Below are 17,544 nucleotides of genomic sequence, written 5' to 3'. Positions count from 1 at the left end.
GGAGCAGCTGAGGGCTCTAGATTCATCAACTAAGAAGAGAAGGACTAAGAACTGGTGGCCAGGAGCAGACTTGCAGAATGTGCCCTTTGGAGACGTAATTTATTATATATGCCTGACTGGGTTTTTTTGTTTGTGTGTGTTTTAAAAAAAAGCTAACGTGGATAAAGAGAAATACTTTTAACTGATGGTATATGGAAGGGATTATAATCAATGTAATGAAACAAGTTATATGAATTGTTGAATGTGAAATTGATGATGTGCCCTGTAAACTTTCACTGAATCCACAATAAAAACCTTAAATTAAAAAATAAAAATAAAAAATTGTGTAACTTGGAAAACAAACACAATGGCTGATCAGGTAGAAAAGAAGCTCCGTCAGCAACAACACAGAATACTGGACCAAGCAGGCTCAGGGGATAGTGCCAGAACCTTGAACCACATATAAAGGAATATTTAGAAGGTTAGAAGGCTTTTACAGCTAGGGGAATTTGTAGCAGAAGCAAGAAATCCAGAGTTTTCTAATTCAAGATGCTCAGCTGCTCCTGGAGCCACCATCTTGGGCAATTCCAAGCGGGGGAAGGAGCTTACATACAGAGCAGCCACAGATGCCTGATAGAACCCTGGGAATAAAGCTTTGGACATTGTTTGTTTGTTTTTTAATCTGTTCATTGGTCTCTCGCTGTCTGCGCACCTCCATTCTGGTGACTAGAGGGGGGTGCCTGAGTGAGTGGACACCCCACCCCACCCCTGGAGGGTTCTACTAAGCATGCACACAGATCTCCTCAAAATTTAAAGTGACAGTTTCCACATAAAACCAAACAGCGGCGCAAAAAGGCCACAGCTGGCCCTGAACTGTTTATCACTAGGAAAAGGGCCTGAATGGGGATTGTGAAGCGGGACAGGGAGACTGTAAAGGAAATAGGTCGAAAATTAAATCCTGAGTTATATCACAATGACCAACAGTGGCATCTTGAAGAAGAGTGAAAAGGGAAGCCCATCTCTTGATCACATCTAACTGGAGGCAATCAGAAAGCATAAAAAATACAAAAATTGTATTAAGGCCACTTAATATTCCCAATAAACAGAAACAGATAACCATATCAGCATGTGTCCAGAAACGAGATAAAGTGACTTAGGCAAATGAGCTGGAAGTAGATCTACACTCCATACTGGAAGATGGGAAGGCTTTGGAAATGCCTGAGAAGGAATTCAGAAAAATGATTATAAAATGTATCAAAACACTATACAATGGAGTTAAGGAAGCAATCAGCAACGTGCTAAAGGTACAATCAACTAAGAAAGATACAGCAGTGGAAACAATTCATAACCTACAGAAAGAGGTTGAGATGATTAATAATAGAGTATCAGAAATTGACAGTACACTGAAAGGACAAAAGAGTAGAGTTGAAGAGATAGAAGCCAGAACTAGTGAGCTAGAAAATAAATATCTCAACACTATTTAGATAGAAGAGCAAGCACAAAAAAGGATAGAAAAATCTGAAGAAGGCCTAAGATTCTTGTTGGACAACATGAAGAGGAATAACTTAAGAATTATCGGCATTCCAGAACAGGAAGAATCACACAAGTCCACAGAGGAGATACTTGAAGAACTTCTGGAAGAAAATTTCCCTAACATCCTGGAAAGTGAAAAGATACGCATTCAGGAAGCTTAGTGAACCCCAAGAAGGATAGACCCTAAAAACAATCACCAAGACATAAAATAATCAAGCTCTCCAAATTCAAAGATAAGGACAGAATCCTGAAAGCAGCTAGGGAAAAGAGAAGGCTAACATACAAAGGCAAGCAAATCAAATTAAGCTTGGATATCTCAACAGAAACCATGCAGGCAAGAAGGCAATGGAGAGGCATATATAAAACCCTGAAAGAAAAAAAATGCCAACCACGAATCCTCTACCCAGAAAAACCGTCAATCAAATAAAATGGTGTAATTAAAACATTCCAGGATAAACAGAAGCTAAGGGATTTTGCCACAGCTAACCCTGCTATGAAAAACATACTAAAAGAGGTTCTGTGGACTGAGAACCAACAAGAACAGACAATAATCTGAGAATGGTATATGTGGCAGCATCACCCTGAACTCAATCGAAAAATGGAAGAGTCAAGAACAGAATAAAATTATAAGAACAGAGGATCTGAGAGGTCAATCTATGATCAAAACAGTTACAATGTGAAAGAAGGTAAACACAGAGGAGCAGAGATACAGGTGGTGAGAAGATCAGGTAGATTACACGATAAAATAGATTGTTTTAAATGGAGGGAAGAGTTAATGGAATATAAGGTAACCACAACAGAGGGGTTGGGGTGGGGGTTTAGTTTGAGTATTGGGGAGGGCAATACAAGAAAGGGGAGGAGACAGAAGAACAAGATAGATAGGGGAACACTGAGACAGGTTTGAATAGCCTAAGTGGGACAGAGGTGAATAGTGATGTATGCTTAAACTTGTAACAACAGGGCTCTATCATACAGGGATCTAGGCATAGTTTGAAGAGGGGAAATAATACTAAACTGCTTGACTGTCTTATGAATATTGGTTTCCCTTTCCTACTGTTGTAAAATAGACACTTGAGTAGGATAGAAAGGAATATTGGAAAACATGATTACAGAAAACTTGTAAGCCCATCTTCAGCCTATAACTGATTGAAATACCTAAAAGGGGTTCTAGAACTTGTCCAGTGAAATAGGCCTCGTGCAAAACCTTTGCAAGTGGAATCCTGAGTACCATTCAGAACCCTTTGAGGTGCAACATTCACACTAGAAAGGACAAGCAGACCAACCTGGAACAGCTAGAGTGACAGAAGATACATCTTCAAAGAAAGATCATCAGGAAAAATTCAGCATGACTGGCTACTACAAGAATAAGCAAGCTATTCACTAGGAAGCCATCAAAGCAAACAATCAAGTTCCTTCAGGACAAACTACCCTCTAAGACTGAAACTCAAAGGGAACACACAAACAGGCATGTAAGCTTGCTGGTGACAACATTGGTGTACTGGTGAGTGGAAGAAGGGGAACGGCAACAGTGAACACAAGGGCTGAGTTCAAGTACAATCCATTGACTCCCGTTGACTTGGAGATGAGAAGAGAAGAGAAAGGGTTGGTTGCTTCAAAGTGTGGTGAGACCTGGGGACACTTGAGCCCATGGACAAGGACATAGCCACAGAGGGCTAGAGCTGAGAGTGAAGCATCCAGCTGATGTGAAGTGAGGGGAGATATACAACAACACCCGAACTTACAGTACCAATTTGACCTATCCTCGATGGCTTGATAATCAAAAGTTGACTAGAGCAAGATTTAAAAAACAACAACAACAAAAATTTTTGATAAAGGAAACAAGGGTAAATTGCTACAATTTGGTGAACCTGATCTACATTCATGGAGGTAGTAACTCTAAATACCAACAGAGAGGGATGGAGTCTTCACATGAAGTATCAATGCTATTCCCCTCTGTACACAGGGTAGATAGGGATGGACAACTTAGACATTGGCTACCTAAAATGAGGGGCCGATAAGGGCATGAAGTGACTGGCTTACCAGATTTCAAGAGGGAGTTTAATTTAAGAATATGGGAGGAAAGAAAGAGGCCCCACTGAATAGTTTTCATCTTGTCTAGATGAGTCTGGTGAAAAGAGATAGGGATAAGATTCGTATGATTCAATAGTGAATAATTGTTATTATGAGTAATTGTGACTGTCCCAATTTTAAAGGTAGAAGTTTTGTAACAAAAATAGGTGAGTGGGTAATCTTACAGTCCAGAAATAGAGGACCTAGGACCATCAAGGGAGAAGAGCACAAGCAGAATGTGGGACCTTATCCAGAGAAGCAGCGATGTCAGAAATGGAGGCAGAGATTGGGTCATGGAGAGGGGGCATGGCTGAGGACTCTAGATTCATGGGAAGAGTGGGGCTGGCTAAGTGCTGGTGGCCAGGAGGCAGACTTGCAGAATGTACCCTTTGGAGGTTTAAATTATTATATTTGCCTAGAAAGCCAAGGTGAATAGAGAAATACTGTTAACTGATGGTACATGGAGGGCATTATAATCATTGTAATGAAACAAGGTGTATGATTTGTTGGATGGAAAACTGATGATCTGCCCTGTAAACTTTCACTCAATCCACAAAAACATTTAAAAAAAATAAGCCTGCTATATTTGGTCAAACTTTAATTAACTCACTCTTAATGTACTGGGTTGCTATGAGTCACAACCGACTTCAAGGCACATAACCACCACCTATGTGATGGCTTGGTCTGACACTGTACAATAATGACTGGACTGCAAGATTGGTTTTTTTCCCTTAAATGTTTTATTGTGAATTATGTGATAGTTTACATGGGAGAACATTAGTTTTACATTCATTCTATCGTATATCGTCTCATTGCCATGGTTACAATCCCCTCCATGCAATCCTTCCCCCATACCCCCCAGTTCTTCATCACACGGTCGCTCTCCCTCTCTGGATCTAAAGTCGCAAGATTGGTTTCATATACAAGGGTTGAAAATCACCAGCCACACCTCAGAAACCCTATACAGGGTTACTATGATTCGAAACCGTCTCCATGGCACTTAACAACAACAACAGCAACAAACACAATGTGTCAAAACTGACTGGATGGCACTAAATATCAATGACAGTGTGATGGCTGGAACTTTGTTTGCTTTGACAGAGCCATACGAAATTACTTCAATGTTCTTGTGTGGCCCATGGGGTAGACATTCCCCACCCCTGTTCTAGAGAGTAAGTAAGGAACTAATGGAATACAGATTATGTACCATATTTGTACCCAAGTGTTCCGTATCTAGGATTATTTCCATTGCCTCAGAATGCTTCCCAATCAGTCATGAATTGCCTATCTTCCTCCTTCTTGCTCAAATGATACCAGATCTTGTTAATACCATTTTCCTGGTTAGTAGTGGAGTCCTGGTGTGGTACTGTGGGTTAATGCACTGGGCTGCAAAGTCAGTTTGAACCACAGGGTCCATGGTTCAAGCTCGCCAACTGCTGTTAATTGCCATTGAGTTGGTTCTGACTCATAGCAACCCTATGTAAGGTTTTTGAAGAGCAGCTATAGGGTTTAAACTGTGGACTTTGTGGTTCACAGTCCAGTACTGATCCTACAGGGCCACATAAGGTAGTTTTTATTCGTTTGACTTTTAATTACACATTAACTTGGGCCTTAGATAATTTCTCATCCTAATTAATTAGAGCCTTGAGCATACTTGTAGGATGCAGAGAAACAAAAATAAACATGTCTTCTTACTAATTATGTATATACAAAACTTATCTTTAGTGAACTCAAGCAATCTGTTATAAGCATGGTATTAAGTGGATCCTTTTGGCTATCACAAGTAAAACTACTTGGTGACCAGAATGGTGTAAGTCTTTAAATCTCTGGTGGTAGTTGTGGTGGTATGCTGTGGAGTTGGTTCTGACTCATAGTGACCTTGCATAGGGTTTCCAAGACTGTAAATCTTTACGGGAGCAGAAAGCCTCATCATTGTCTTGAGGAGCAACCGGTAGTTTCAAACTTCTGACTTTGACGTTAGCAGCCCAACTCGTAACCACTACACTACTAACCTTATTTATCTACCCAAAGTTAGGATGATGCTCTGGACTGCAAGTTCAGTTTGAGCCACAAGATGAGTGCTTCAAACCCACCAGCCATTTCTCGGAAACCCTACACAGGGGGGCCACTAGGTGTCAAAACCGACTCCACGGCACTTACCAACAATAGCAGCAAACTCAGTTTGGTGCTGTCAGATGAAGGCATCTTCTTTCTGCGGCAATGGATCTCTTTTCATAAGATCATGGCAGATATGGTCTCTCAGGTGTGTATAAAGTAACAGACAAGTAATCTGAGGATGTTTCATGCTGAATGTGATCTTTCTTGTTACTAGACATTTGGGCCTGGACCTGGTGCCTCGAAAGGACTTTGAAGTAGTGGATTCGGATCAGATTAGTGTCTCAGATCTCTATAAAATGGTAAGAAACCTCATATGAAGTGTCTTGATAAACACCTCATGTTTATCTCTTTGCCTGTGTTCCTTAATCATGTATAAATCAGCACTATAAAAATTATTCTTTGTCTTAGTCCCATTGTATTTAAGGAGTCTTCCTTCTTGTGACAGCATCTGTTCACCTTATTTTTCTAATGGAATGGCTATGTAAGGCTGTTAGCCTTAATATAATGTCTAGGGGGTCACTTCTCTGTTGATTCTTCTGGTAAACAGAACTTATTCTGTCTACATCAGTTAATAAAATTATGTCTTGTCCCCCTCACCTCTTAGAAGGTAGTCAAAGCTAAGAAGAGCCCATTATTGATTAATGTCATGATTGAACCTACAATTCATGTACCCATCTCTCTTAATAGATAGATATATTACAGATCCTGATAGATCCTTAGCTATTGTATTGTTGTGTTGTAGTGTATTGACTCCTGATCAGAGCTATATTTTATAGGTAGATGAAAAGTACTTGAAAGAAAGCTATAAAATATTTAGAGTACAGCCAGTAAACAGTAGAATCCTAAGCTTACTGTTAAGCTTAGACCAAGGAATTGGGTAAAACCTAACTTGGAAGAATATATATATTTGCATGATACATATTGCTGTGAATACAAAGTTTTAGAATCACTTTAATACTATGTAATATTTTTAGGACACATAGATGATACCAAGTATGCTGTCTAGTTGAGAACCCTTAAAAATTGTCTGAATTGTTTGCAAATAGCTTGTCAACTGCTTCTGTATGTTTTCTTGTGAATACTCACTAGTGTACACAGGTAACTTGCATGCAGTTCCTTTAACTATATAGTACGATAGGCTTGAGATACAGAGATATAAGGATGAATAAAATGTGTCCTTTACCTCAAGAACCTTACCATCTAGGGTAATGGTTCCTGACCCTTTCGGTATTATGGGGGCTCCCATTAACCTCCTCCCCGAGGACAAAGCATCCTCCACTAGTTGGTTGCCTCTGAAGCCAATGCATGAAACCTATGTTTTGAATCGCTAATGGAATAGTAGACCACAAGCAAATAATTGCCATGTTTGTGCTTATATCATAAGTAAGGTATATATTGATACTGTAAAAAGGAGTGGAGTAGGAAAACAAGTGAATGTTTCCAGAGGTAGTAATATTTAATGTGAGTCTTGATGGATGATCAGGGGCTCAATAAGTAGACCAAAAAAAAGGTAAGACATGTCAAAATTGTATATAGCATAAGGCAATGATAGCATAACATTTCCAATTTGAGGACTAAAGTGTGCCATACCCAAATTACGATATTTTCAATAGCCTAATATGAATGTGACTGACCCAAGCCATAGTATTTTCAGTAACCTCATATGCATGCAAAAGCTGGACAGTGAATGAGGAAGACCATAGAAGAATTGATGCTCTTGAGTTATGGCGTTGGAGGAGAATATTGAAATTTGGCAGCCATGGGCTGCCAAAAGAACAGACAAATCTGTGTTGAAAGAAGTGCAGCCAGCGTGCTCCTTGGAGGCCAGGATAGCCAAACTTCATCTCTCATACTTAGGACATATTGTCAGGAGGGACCAGTTGCTGGAGAAGGATATTATGTCTGGTAAGGTGGAGGGTCACAGAAAAAGAGGAAGATCCCCAGCGAGATGGATTGGAAAAGTGGCAGCATCAGTGGGCTCAAGCGTGGCAACAATTGTGAGGTTGGCCCAGGATCAGGCAGTGTTTCATTTTGTTGTGCATAGGGTGGCTATGAGTTGGTACTGACTCAATGACACCTAATAACAACAGCAACAATATGAATGTGAAGCGTCCTGGTATGGTGCTGTGGGTTAAAGCGCTGGACTGCAAGGTCATTTTGAACTACAAAGTTGGTGGTTAAAGCTCAACAGCCACTTGTCAGAAACCCTGTGCAGGGTCGCTATGCATCGGAATTCTCAACAACAGCAATATGTATGTGAAAGTTGGACAACGAATAATTAAGATTATAGAAGAATTGATGCATTTGCGTTATGGTGTTGGAGGAGAATATTAAAAGTACCATGAACTGGCAAAAGGTTTCTGTGTTGAAGAAAGTACGGCCAGAATGCTCCTTAGAAGTCAGAAAGACTAGACTTCGTCTCTCATACTTTGAACATACTGTCAGGAGGGGCCAGTTCCTGGTGAAGGACAGCATGCTTGGTAAAGTGGAGGGTCAGCAAAAAAGAGGAAGACCCTCAACAAGAACACTTGCCACAGTGGCAGCAGTAGTGGGCTCAAACTTAACAATTTTGAAATTTGCCAGACTGGGCAGTGTTTCCTTCTGTTCTGCATAAGATACTGACATGAGCTGGTCCTAACTCAACAGCACATAACAACAACAACATAAGCTATTTCACACATAGGTCTGTATTAGTCAGTGGAAGATGAGGTCAGAAGGAGATAGGAGCCAGATTATGAAAAACTTTGTATACCAAAAATTAGACTCTATTCAGCAGTCTGGACTCCTGCTATGGCACTGTAAGATCAGCACTGGACTACTAACCACAAGGTCAGTGGTTCAGACCAAGAGCTGTTCCTTGGAAACCCTACACAGAATCTCTATGAGTTGGAGCCACCTCCAGGGCATTTAACAACAGCAACAACAATAATCTAGCAGTCTGATAGAATTCTTGGAGTAACAGGATCAGACACTGACTATAGAGGATGTAAAATGGGGAAAATAATTGGAATCAGAGAGGAAGGAGACCACAGTAGTGATGCAGGTAAGAAATAATGATACTCTAATTAAGAGCCCTAAGGAGCTCTGGTAGCGTAGTGGTTACGAATCGGGCTGCGAACCTTAAGGTCAGCGGTTCGAAACTACCAGCAGCTCCGCGGGAGAAAGATGAGGCTTTCTACTCCCGTAAAGATTTACACCCTCGGAAACCCTGTACAGGGTCGCTATGGGTCGGACCTGACTCGATGGCACTTAACAACAACAACAACAACAATTAAGAGCCCTGGTGTGGCACTGTGGGTTAATGCACCAGACTGCAAAGCCGTTTGAGCTGCAAGGTTGACGGTTCAAGCTCACCAGCTGCTCCTCGGAAACCCTATACAGGGTCGCTATGGGTTGGAATCGACTCGGCAGCACTTAACAACAACAACAAAGGAATCACATTAGAAATCTCTTATAAAGTAGGAGAAAATGTGGAGCAAAACTCAAATTTATAAAAACAAAAAGACCAGGCTTGCTGTTCAGAAAGAGACTGAAGGAACCTGAGACTATGGCCCTTGTTCACCGTTTAGGTCTGGACCTAGCTCACCTTTATGGCCCAGTTTTCAGCTAATTGGTAGATAGGTATTATAATGCAAACAATAGCACTAGTAAGGTATGCCCACCATGGCATGGTCAACCTTTCAAGATCAAAAGTGCAGCATTTACTTAAGGACAAAGTTGAGAAAGAGTGGGAGGGAGGGTGGAATGGAAATAAGAACCACAGGGAGGAAGTGGCAAAGCTGTTGTTACATAGAGGGAATTGCAATCCTTGAGATGAAACTAAGTGTATAATTTGCTGATTGTAAAACTGATGATCTTGTCTGTAAACCTTCACTCAGCACACAATAAAATGTTTCAAAAAGAAAAAAGAAATGTAAATGTTTTAAAGTAAAATGGGACTTCTGGTTTGGGGTGGCAGCCACAGAAGCCAGACACTTGAAGGGGAGAGAAAGGGAAAGCCAGAAATATCACCATAGAAAGCTTCTAAGTCCTTCTTCTGCCTGTAACTGATTGGAATACCTAAAATGGGGATACAACATGCCCAGTAAAGGAGGTTGCCGGTGGAGCCTCTGTATTACATAAGACTATAGGTGGAATCCTGAACAGCATCTTCCGAGGTGGGAAATTTCCCCCTGAGAGGACAGGCAGACCAGCCTGGAGTGGCTAAAAGAGCAGAAAATACTTCTTTAAACAAAGACTGACAGAAAAAACACAGAACAATAGAGGTAGACCGACCAATTACTACAAGGACAAGCAAGTTGCCTGCCTAGGAGACATCAAGGCAAGGGGTCAGGTCTCCTCAGAATAAACCCGCTTCTAAGCCTAAGACTCAAAGGGAATACATGCTCTGATGGGGGTGACCACGTTCACCACTGACAAGGGGAAATGAGGTAAAAATAGCTATGAGGCTGCGATCTAAGCCCTACAATGGTCAATAGACTCCTGTGAACCCAGGTGGAGACCAGGTTGGCCAGCAGTGTGGCAAGACCTGGGGACTGTTTGGCCCAGAGTCAGTGACGTAGCCATGGAGGACTGGAGTAGAGGGTGAAGTGTCCAGTGGATAAGAAGACACAGCATATCCACAAGAGCACCCACATTTGCAGATAATACCCATTTGACCTAGCCTCAATGACTGGGTGATCAGAGCTCAACTAGAAAAGGAAAAAAAGAGTAATCTGATACAATTTGATGAACTTGACCTACACTTATGGATGCAGTAGCTCAAAAGAGGGAACAAATCTTTGCAGCAGAGATCATTCCTACCCCTTCCATACACAGAGTAGACAGGGATGAGCAACTTGGACATTGGCTATCCAAAATGGAGGGGCTACAAAGGCAAGAAGTGACTGGCTTACAAGCTTTCAAGAGGGAACCTAGATTCAGAGGGTGTGAAGGAAGGTAGAATCTCCACTGAGTAGTATCCAATCTGTCTAGGCGGGACTGATAAAGGAAATGCGGATAGGTCTCTTGTGATACAAGAGTGAATAATTGTTACCAGGACTGATTCTAGAGGTTGTAAATGTAAAAGTAGACATTTTGTGGCAAGAAGAGGATTGATTAACTCTGCAGGCTAGGAGCAGAGGTCCCTGGAACCATGAAGGGAGAAGAGCGGAGAGCGAAACCCTACCCAGAGAAGCAGAGATCCCCAAGGAGACAGAGATGATGACGTGGAGAGATGGAGCAGCTGAGGACTCAGGACCCAGGGAGGAAAGAGGGGTTGTTTGCTGACTACCGGGAAGCTTGGGGGGGGGGGGGAGCAGGCTTATAGGATGTACCCTTTCATTCATTGGTGATGCGTGGAAGGAATTGTAGCCATGGCAATGAAACAATATACGATAGGATGAATGTAAAACTGATGTTCTCCCATGTAAACTGTCACATAATTCACAATAAAACTTTTAAAAAAAGAAGTAATATGAATTGTGATTATCAGTTAGTTACAGGAAATTAATGTATAAGGAAAATTTGAGACTAAGAATTCCTCTCAGAATGGTGATTTGGAAAATGCCTTTTTTTAAAATAAAGGTTTTTGATTATATTGGAAGTGTAACAAAAAGTGTTTGGAGTAATTTGAACAAGGGACACACATGATCTGTCTTACATTTTACAAGGGTCCCTTGAGTTGATAAGTAAAAGGACTGGAGTTGGGCAAGTATGGAAGCAGAGAACAATCATTTAAGCAAGAGATTTTTGTCTTAATAACTTGAATTTAAGGAGCTCTGGTAGCATAGTGATTACAAATCGGGCTGTTAACTTCAAGGTCAGCATTTCGAAACTACCAGCCGTTCCGTGGGAGAAAGTTCAGGCTTTCTGCTCCTATAAAGATTTACAGCCTTGGAAACCCTGTGCCAGGGTCACTATGAGTTAGAACAGACTCCTCGTACTTAACAGCAACATAGTGCAAGTGCTAAGAAGTTGTTGGATTCTGGATTTTCTCAAGTTTGAAACAGAGTTTTTGATAGTCTGAATTGTATTTGTACAAGAAAGAGGTCACAAAAAAATAACTCCCGTTGTGTGTTATTGACCTCTTCAACTGGGTAAAAGCAGAATAGGGAATATTGTGGTTGAAGCAAGTTTGTGAGTTGAGAAATGGGGAATTTGTAGTTCTGGGTTTTCTTTTTAATTGTGAGATAGCTTTAAAATATCTGAACAGATATATTGAAAAGTAAAAAGTTGAAAAGTAAACTTCATAGATATTAATTTTCCTTTTTTAAAAAAAACTTTTTGTTGTAAATTGAGTAGTTTTACAGATCAGATCATGAGTTTTACATCCAACAAATCACACATTTTGTTTCATCTCAGTGGTTGCAGTTCACTCAAAGTAACAACAGTTGTCACACTTGCTACTAGTGGTTTTTATTTCTATTTCACCCTCTTTCCCAATGCCTTTTAGTCTTGCTGTGGTTGTTGTTAAGTGCTGTTGAGTTGGTTCCAACTCATAGCGATCGTGTATGGGGTTTCCAAGGAGTGGCTGGTGAATTTGAACCACCGACCTTGTGGGTCAAACTGACCTTGCAGTCCAGCGCATTAACGCACAGCACCAGGTAAATGTTGTTCTTTTAATCTCTAATGGTTGACCACTTCCATGGTAAACATAACCTCAGTAGTGTTGTTGTGCCCCCTTTATACCCATCCACTGCTTGGTTGAAAGTTGAACCACAAAGGAGAGTTTCACTCCATATATGAAAGGTGGCCAAGGGCTATAGTCTCAGATTCCTCCAGTCTCTCTCTGACCAGTAAGCCTAATCTTTTTAATAATGTTGAGTTTTGTATCAGATTGTTTACTGCTATGGGAAAATCACTGGACTGCTAACTACAAGGTTGGTGGTTCAGACCACTCAGCTGATCCTCAGAAACTTTATTCAGTGTCAGTGTTAGATCTGACTCAGTGGTAATTAACAACAACATCTGGAACCTTCTAATGTTATCCCTTTAAATTCGAAGCTTCCTTAATTTTCATTACTCTTCTTTCTTCCACACAAGGAGAGACCAATAAATTGCACTTTAGAAAGCCATTCATGAGCTTTTATCCTAGTCAGTACTCACCAAAGTAGGATGCAGAGCATTGTTAAAGGCAATAATTTTTGAGTTATTAAAGTGCATGAATTTAAAATCATAGGCCTGGATGCTGTTACCTCACACCTCCACCTCTTAAGTCTCTGTATATTAAACCCCAGTGGTCAGCAGGTACTGCCAACCCATAAAACGCATTCAAGAAACTTTGCAGTGCTTCACTTTTAATAATTAGGAATAAACAGTCACATATCAATAGACATTGGAGGAAACCTTTCACATGAAAGTTAGAGAACAAATAAAAAACATACGAATAGAGCTTGAAAGAAACCAAAAACTCAGCAGAGGAAAACAGTGATTGCTGTCTGCATAAAGAAAAACGAAGCAATAAGAAAAGAAAGCAGAAAGAAACAAAGTATAGCAATCCAAGATGAAAAAGGAACACTGGACAATTACAAATGAAATTTGGTATACAGGTTAGAAGACAACATAGAGAAAAATCTCTCTGTAACAGATTGACAACAACAAAATAAACTTAACAATAGAAAATTTACAAAATTTAGAGATTTGATCCAGAAGATCCAGTATCCAAATAATGGAGTTTAAGCATAGAGAATAAACAGAGATAAAGGAAGTAAAAAAATTGAAGAAATCATATAAAGATCCTTTCCAGAACGTGAACATGAGTAGGAGTGGCAATACTAATTTCTAATAAAATAGACTTTGAGGCAAAAACCAGCACTAGAGACAAAGAAGGACATATCTCTATTAAAGGGTCAATTGAGCAAGAGGATATAACCATAATAAATATCTGTGCTCCCAATGAAAGAATCACAAAACACATATATCAAACACAGAATTGAAGAAATGGACAATTACGATAAAAGTAGGGTATTTCAATGCACCATTTTTGATAAAGGACAGAATTAGAAAGAAACTCAACAAAGACGCTGAAGAACTAAAGAACAAAAGCAACCAAGTTGACCTCGGAGACTTACAGAGTGCTCTTAACCCAACAAGAGAACGATGCACATTATTTTACAGTAAGCATGGAACATTCTCCAGAATAGACCATAGGCTAGGCCACAAAGCAAGTCTGAATGAATTTTAAAATATTAAAACATGTTTTCAGATCACAGTGTTATAAAATTAGAAATCAATAACAGACTGAGAAAAAAATCAAATACATGGAAACTAAGTAACCCTCTGCTTAAAACATACTGGGTAGTAGAACAAATAAAGAATGATTTTTAAAATTTCCTTGAATCGGTTCAGAAAGAAAACACACCTTTGGAGACACAGAAAAAGTTAGGGCACAGTTTATACCAATAAGCAAACACATCTTAAAAGAAGAAAGAACCAAAATCAGCATGTTGACATAACATCTCCAACAATTAGCGAAGAAACATCAAGGTAATCCCACAACCACATAAGACAAGAAATAATAAAGATTAGAGCAGAAATAAATTAATTTTAAAACAGAAAAACAGTAAGAAGAATCAACAAGACTAGATATTGGTTCTTTAAAAGGATTGATAGAATTGGCAAATACAATAAAAGAAGAAGATGCAAATAACATACATAAGAAACTGTATGATATCAAAACACAAATAATAGAAATAGTAAGGATAATAAAAGAATATTATTAAGAATTTTACTACAATAAATTTGAAAATCTAGACGAAATGGATAGAATTTTACAAGAACAGGACCTACCTAAACCAACACAGAATGAAATGGAAAACTTGAACAAACCTATAATAAAAGAAGTTGATCAGATCATTAAAAGATTACTAACAAAAAAAAACAAAACAGTTTTGGCCCAGATGGCATCACTGGTGAATTCAGCAACATTCAGAGAAGACCTGACACCAATTCTATTCAGACTATTCCAGCACATGGATAATGATGGGAAACTCTTGAATTTTATGATGCAAACATAACCCTCATACAAAAACCAGACAAATACATCACTACAAAGAAAATTATCGACTAATATCTTTCATGAACATAAATGCAAAAAATCTCAACAAAATCCTAGCCAACAAAATTCAACATCATACCAAAAAATTAATATATCATGACCAAGTGGGATGCCTACCAGGAACAAAAGGATGGTTCAGTATTAGAAAAAAATCAACATAGTCGACCACATAAATAAAACAAAAGAAAATAAGTGTATGATTGTATCGATGATGTAAAAAAGACATTTGACAAAATCCAACATTCATTCCGATAAAAACACTCAACAAAGTAGGAGTAGAAGGGAAATATCTCAACGTAATTAGCAGCAAATATACAAATCCAACAGCCAATATTACTCTCAGTGGAGAGAAACTGAAAGCATTCCCTTAGAGGACAGGAACCAGACAAAGATGCCCTTTTTCACCATTCCTCTTCAATATTGTGTTGAAAGTCCAAGAGCTATAAGGTGTAATAGGGGGGTTAAAGGCATCCAGATTGGCAAAGAAAAAGCAAAAGTCTATTTCTAGATCATAGGATCCTCTACACAGAAAATACCAAAGATTCAGCACAGAAATAATTGGAATTCATTAGAAGATTCAGTGAAGGGGCAGGATACAAAATCAATATACCAACATTAGTTGGATTCCTCTACACTAATAAAGACAACTCTGAAAAGGAAATCAAGAAAACAATGTTTAAAGTAGCCACCCAAAAGATGGAATAAATCTAACCAGTGAAGAATAAATCTAACCAGAGAAGAAAAGACCTATACAAAGAAAACTACAAAACACTGTTACAAAAAAGCAACAGAGACTCACAAAAATGGAAAATTATACAGAGTTCATGGATAGAAAGACTTAATGTGAAAATGCCAACACTACCCAAAATAATCTATAAATATAATGCAGTCCCAGTAAAGATTACAGTGTCATTCTTTAGAGAAATGGAAAAATTGATCACTAACTTTTTATGGACAGGAAAGAGACCTCAGCTAAACAAAGTATTGCTTAGAAAGAACAAAGTTGGAGGCTTCTCACTCCCTCATCTCAAAATTTACTACACAGCCGCAGTGGTCAAAGCAGCTTGATACTTGATACAATGAAAGATATATAGATTGATAGAACAGAATTGAGAACCCAGAAATAAATCCATCCACATACAGTCAGCTGATATTTGACAAAGGGTGAAAACATATTAAATGGAAAAGAGAGAGTCTCTTAAAGAAAAGGTGCTGGAAAAACTGGAAATTCACTTGAAGAAGAATGAAACAGGACCCATATTTCACACCCTACAAAAAACAAACATAATGTGGATTAGACAAATGTAAAACCTAGAACTATAAAGATCATCAATTAAAAAATAGGGACACACTTAGGGACTCTTAGTGCATGACATAAATACACTGTCAAGCATAGCTGCAAGCACACAAACAATAGAAGGTAAAATAGGTGACTAGGATCCCTAAAAGTTCTACAGTTAGTGCCTGAAAAGATTCCCCAAAAGAGTAAAAAGACAACTGACAGATTGGAAAAAGTTTTTTTGCCATGAGAAGGACTAATATCTAAAATTTATAGATATAGAAAAACTACAATGCCACTACAAGTAAAAGTCAAACAACCCAGTTAAAAAATAGGCAGAGGACATGAACAGACATTTCATCAAGGAAGAAATTTATGTAACCAGTAAACATATGAAGAAATGTTAGTAATCATTTGCTATTAAAGAGATGCAAATCAAAACAAGAATGAAGGATCTGTGAAACACATCCTAACATGGATGAATCTGGAGGACATTATGGTGAATGAAATCAGTCAATATTCAATAAGGCAGCTATTGTTAAAAAAAAAAAAAAAGGGTTTTCATACTAAAAGAAACATTCTTTGATGGTTACAGGGGTGACAGGGAAGGGAGAGTAATTCATTGGCTAGTGGGAAGACACATGTTAACTTGGGTGATAGGGAGGGAGTGCAAGTATACAAGAGGGAAGGAGATACACAAGAAGAGGGAGGCTGGCACAAGAATGATGAAGACAGGTTAAGACATGAAGAGGTATGTAAAGACTAAAGAGAATAGAGATAAATAGTTATACGTATGCAACCTTGGAATAACAATGTTCTGTTGATAGATACATGGACAGAAAAATGGGTTGAATAGGTATGGAGAAGAGTTGGATATGTATATTTACATATCCCACAAATATGTAAAGAGTTTGAAAGAGAGAGGATATTGATACATGGGTATTTATTTTTTCCTGCAAACACAACTATGAATTTTGTGGAGCATACTGTGGACAAAATCATGAAAATTTTTGTTATTATCACATATCTTAAGGCAATGAATTTTTGGTCCTGAGCGCTCAGGACCATAGTCTCAGGGACACCATGGTCAACTGGCATTGCACACTCTACAAAGACAATGTTCTACATCCTACTTTGGTGAGTAGCCTCTGGGATTTTAAAAGCTCATGAGTGGGTGTGGGCAGGGCTTGGTGGTGGATTACGGAGAGGTGTGGTGAAGACCTCTGACAGTAACACAGAATACTACTGGACAAGACAGGTTCAGGGCACAGCTGCAGAATTTTGAACTACATATAAAGGAATATTTAGAAGGATTGAAGACTTGCTTTGTTGATTTTTGTTTGGTTGGGGGTTTTTTTTGTTGTTTTTTAAATTTTTGCAAGACCAATGACTTGTTCGTTGCAAATACTTTTTTTTAAAAAAAAAAAAGCTTTATTGTAAATTATGTGATAGTTTACATGGGAGAACATTAGTTTTACATTCATCCTATCGTATATCGGTTCATTGCCATGGTTACAATCCCTTCCAT

At 38.9% G+C, this 17,544-nt stretch overlaps 1 protein-coding gene across 1 annotated transcript in view; it reads left to right on the top strand.

Annotated features, from left to right (window-relative positions):
* Window positions 1–17,544, top strand: part of DOCK3 (dedicator of cytokinesis 3) — a 716,589-nt gene that overhangs the window by 364,557 nt on the left and 334,488 nt on the right. The window contains exons 7-8 of the mRNA XM_006873644.1: window positions 5,915–5,999; window positions 9,703–9,742. Coding sequence (XP_006873706.1) covers window positions 5,915–5,999; window positions 9,703–9,742 — 125 coding nt within the window. The remainder of the gene's footprint in view (window positions 1–5,914; window positions 6,000–9,702; window positions 9,743–17,544) is intronic.

The sequence above is a fragment of the Chrysochloris asiatica genome, unplaced genomic scaffold, assembly GCF_000296735.1.
Source record: "Chrysochloris asiatica unplaced genomic scaffold, ChrAsi1.0 scaffold00246, whole genome shotgun sequence".
Taxonomy (NCBI): Eukaryota; Metazoa; Chordata; class Mammalia; order Afrosoricida; family Chrysochloridae; genus Chrysochloris; species Chrysochloris asiatica.
The sequence above is the reverse complement of the archived record's forward strand: the minus strand, read 5'-3'. Positions and strand labels throughout refer to the sequence as shown.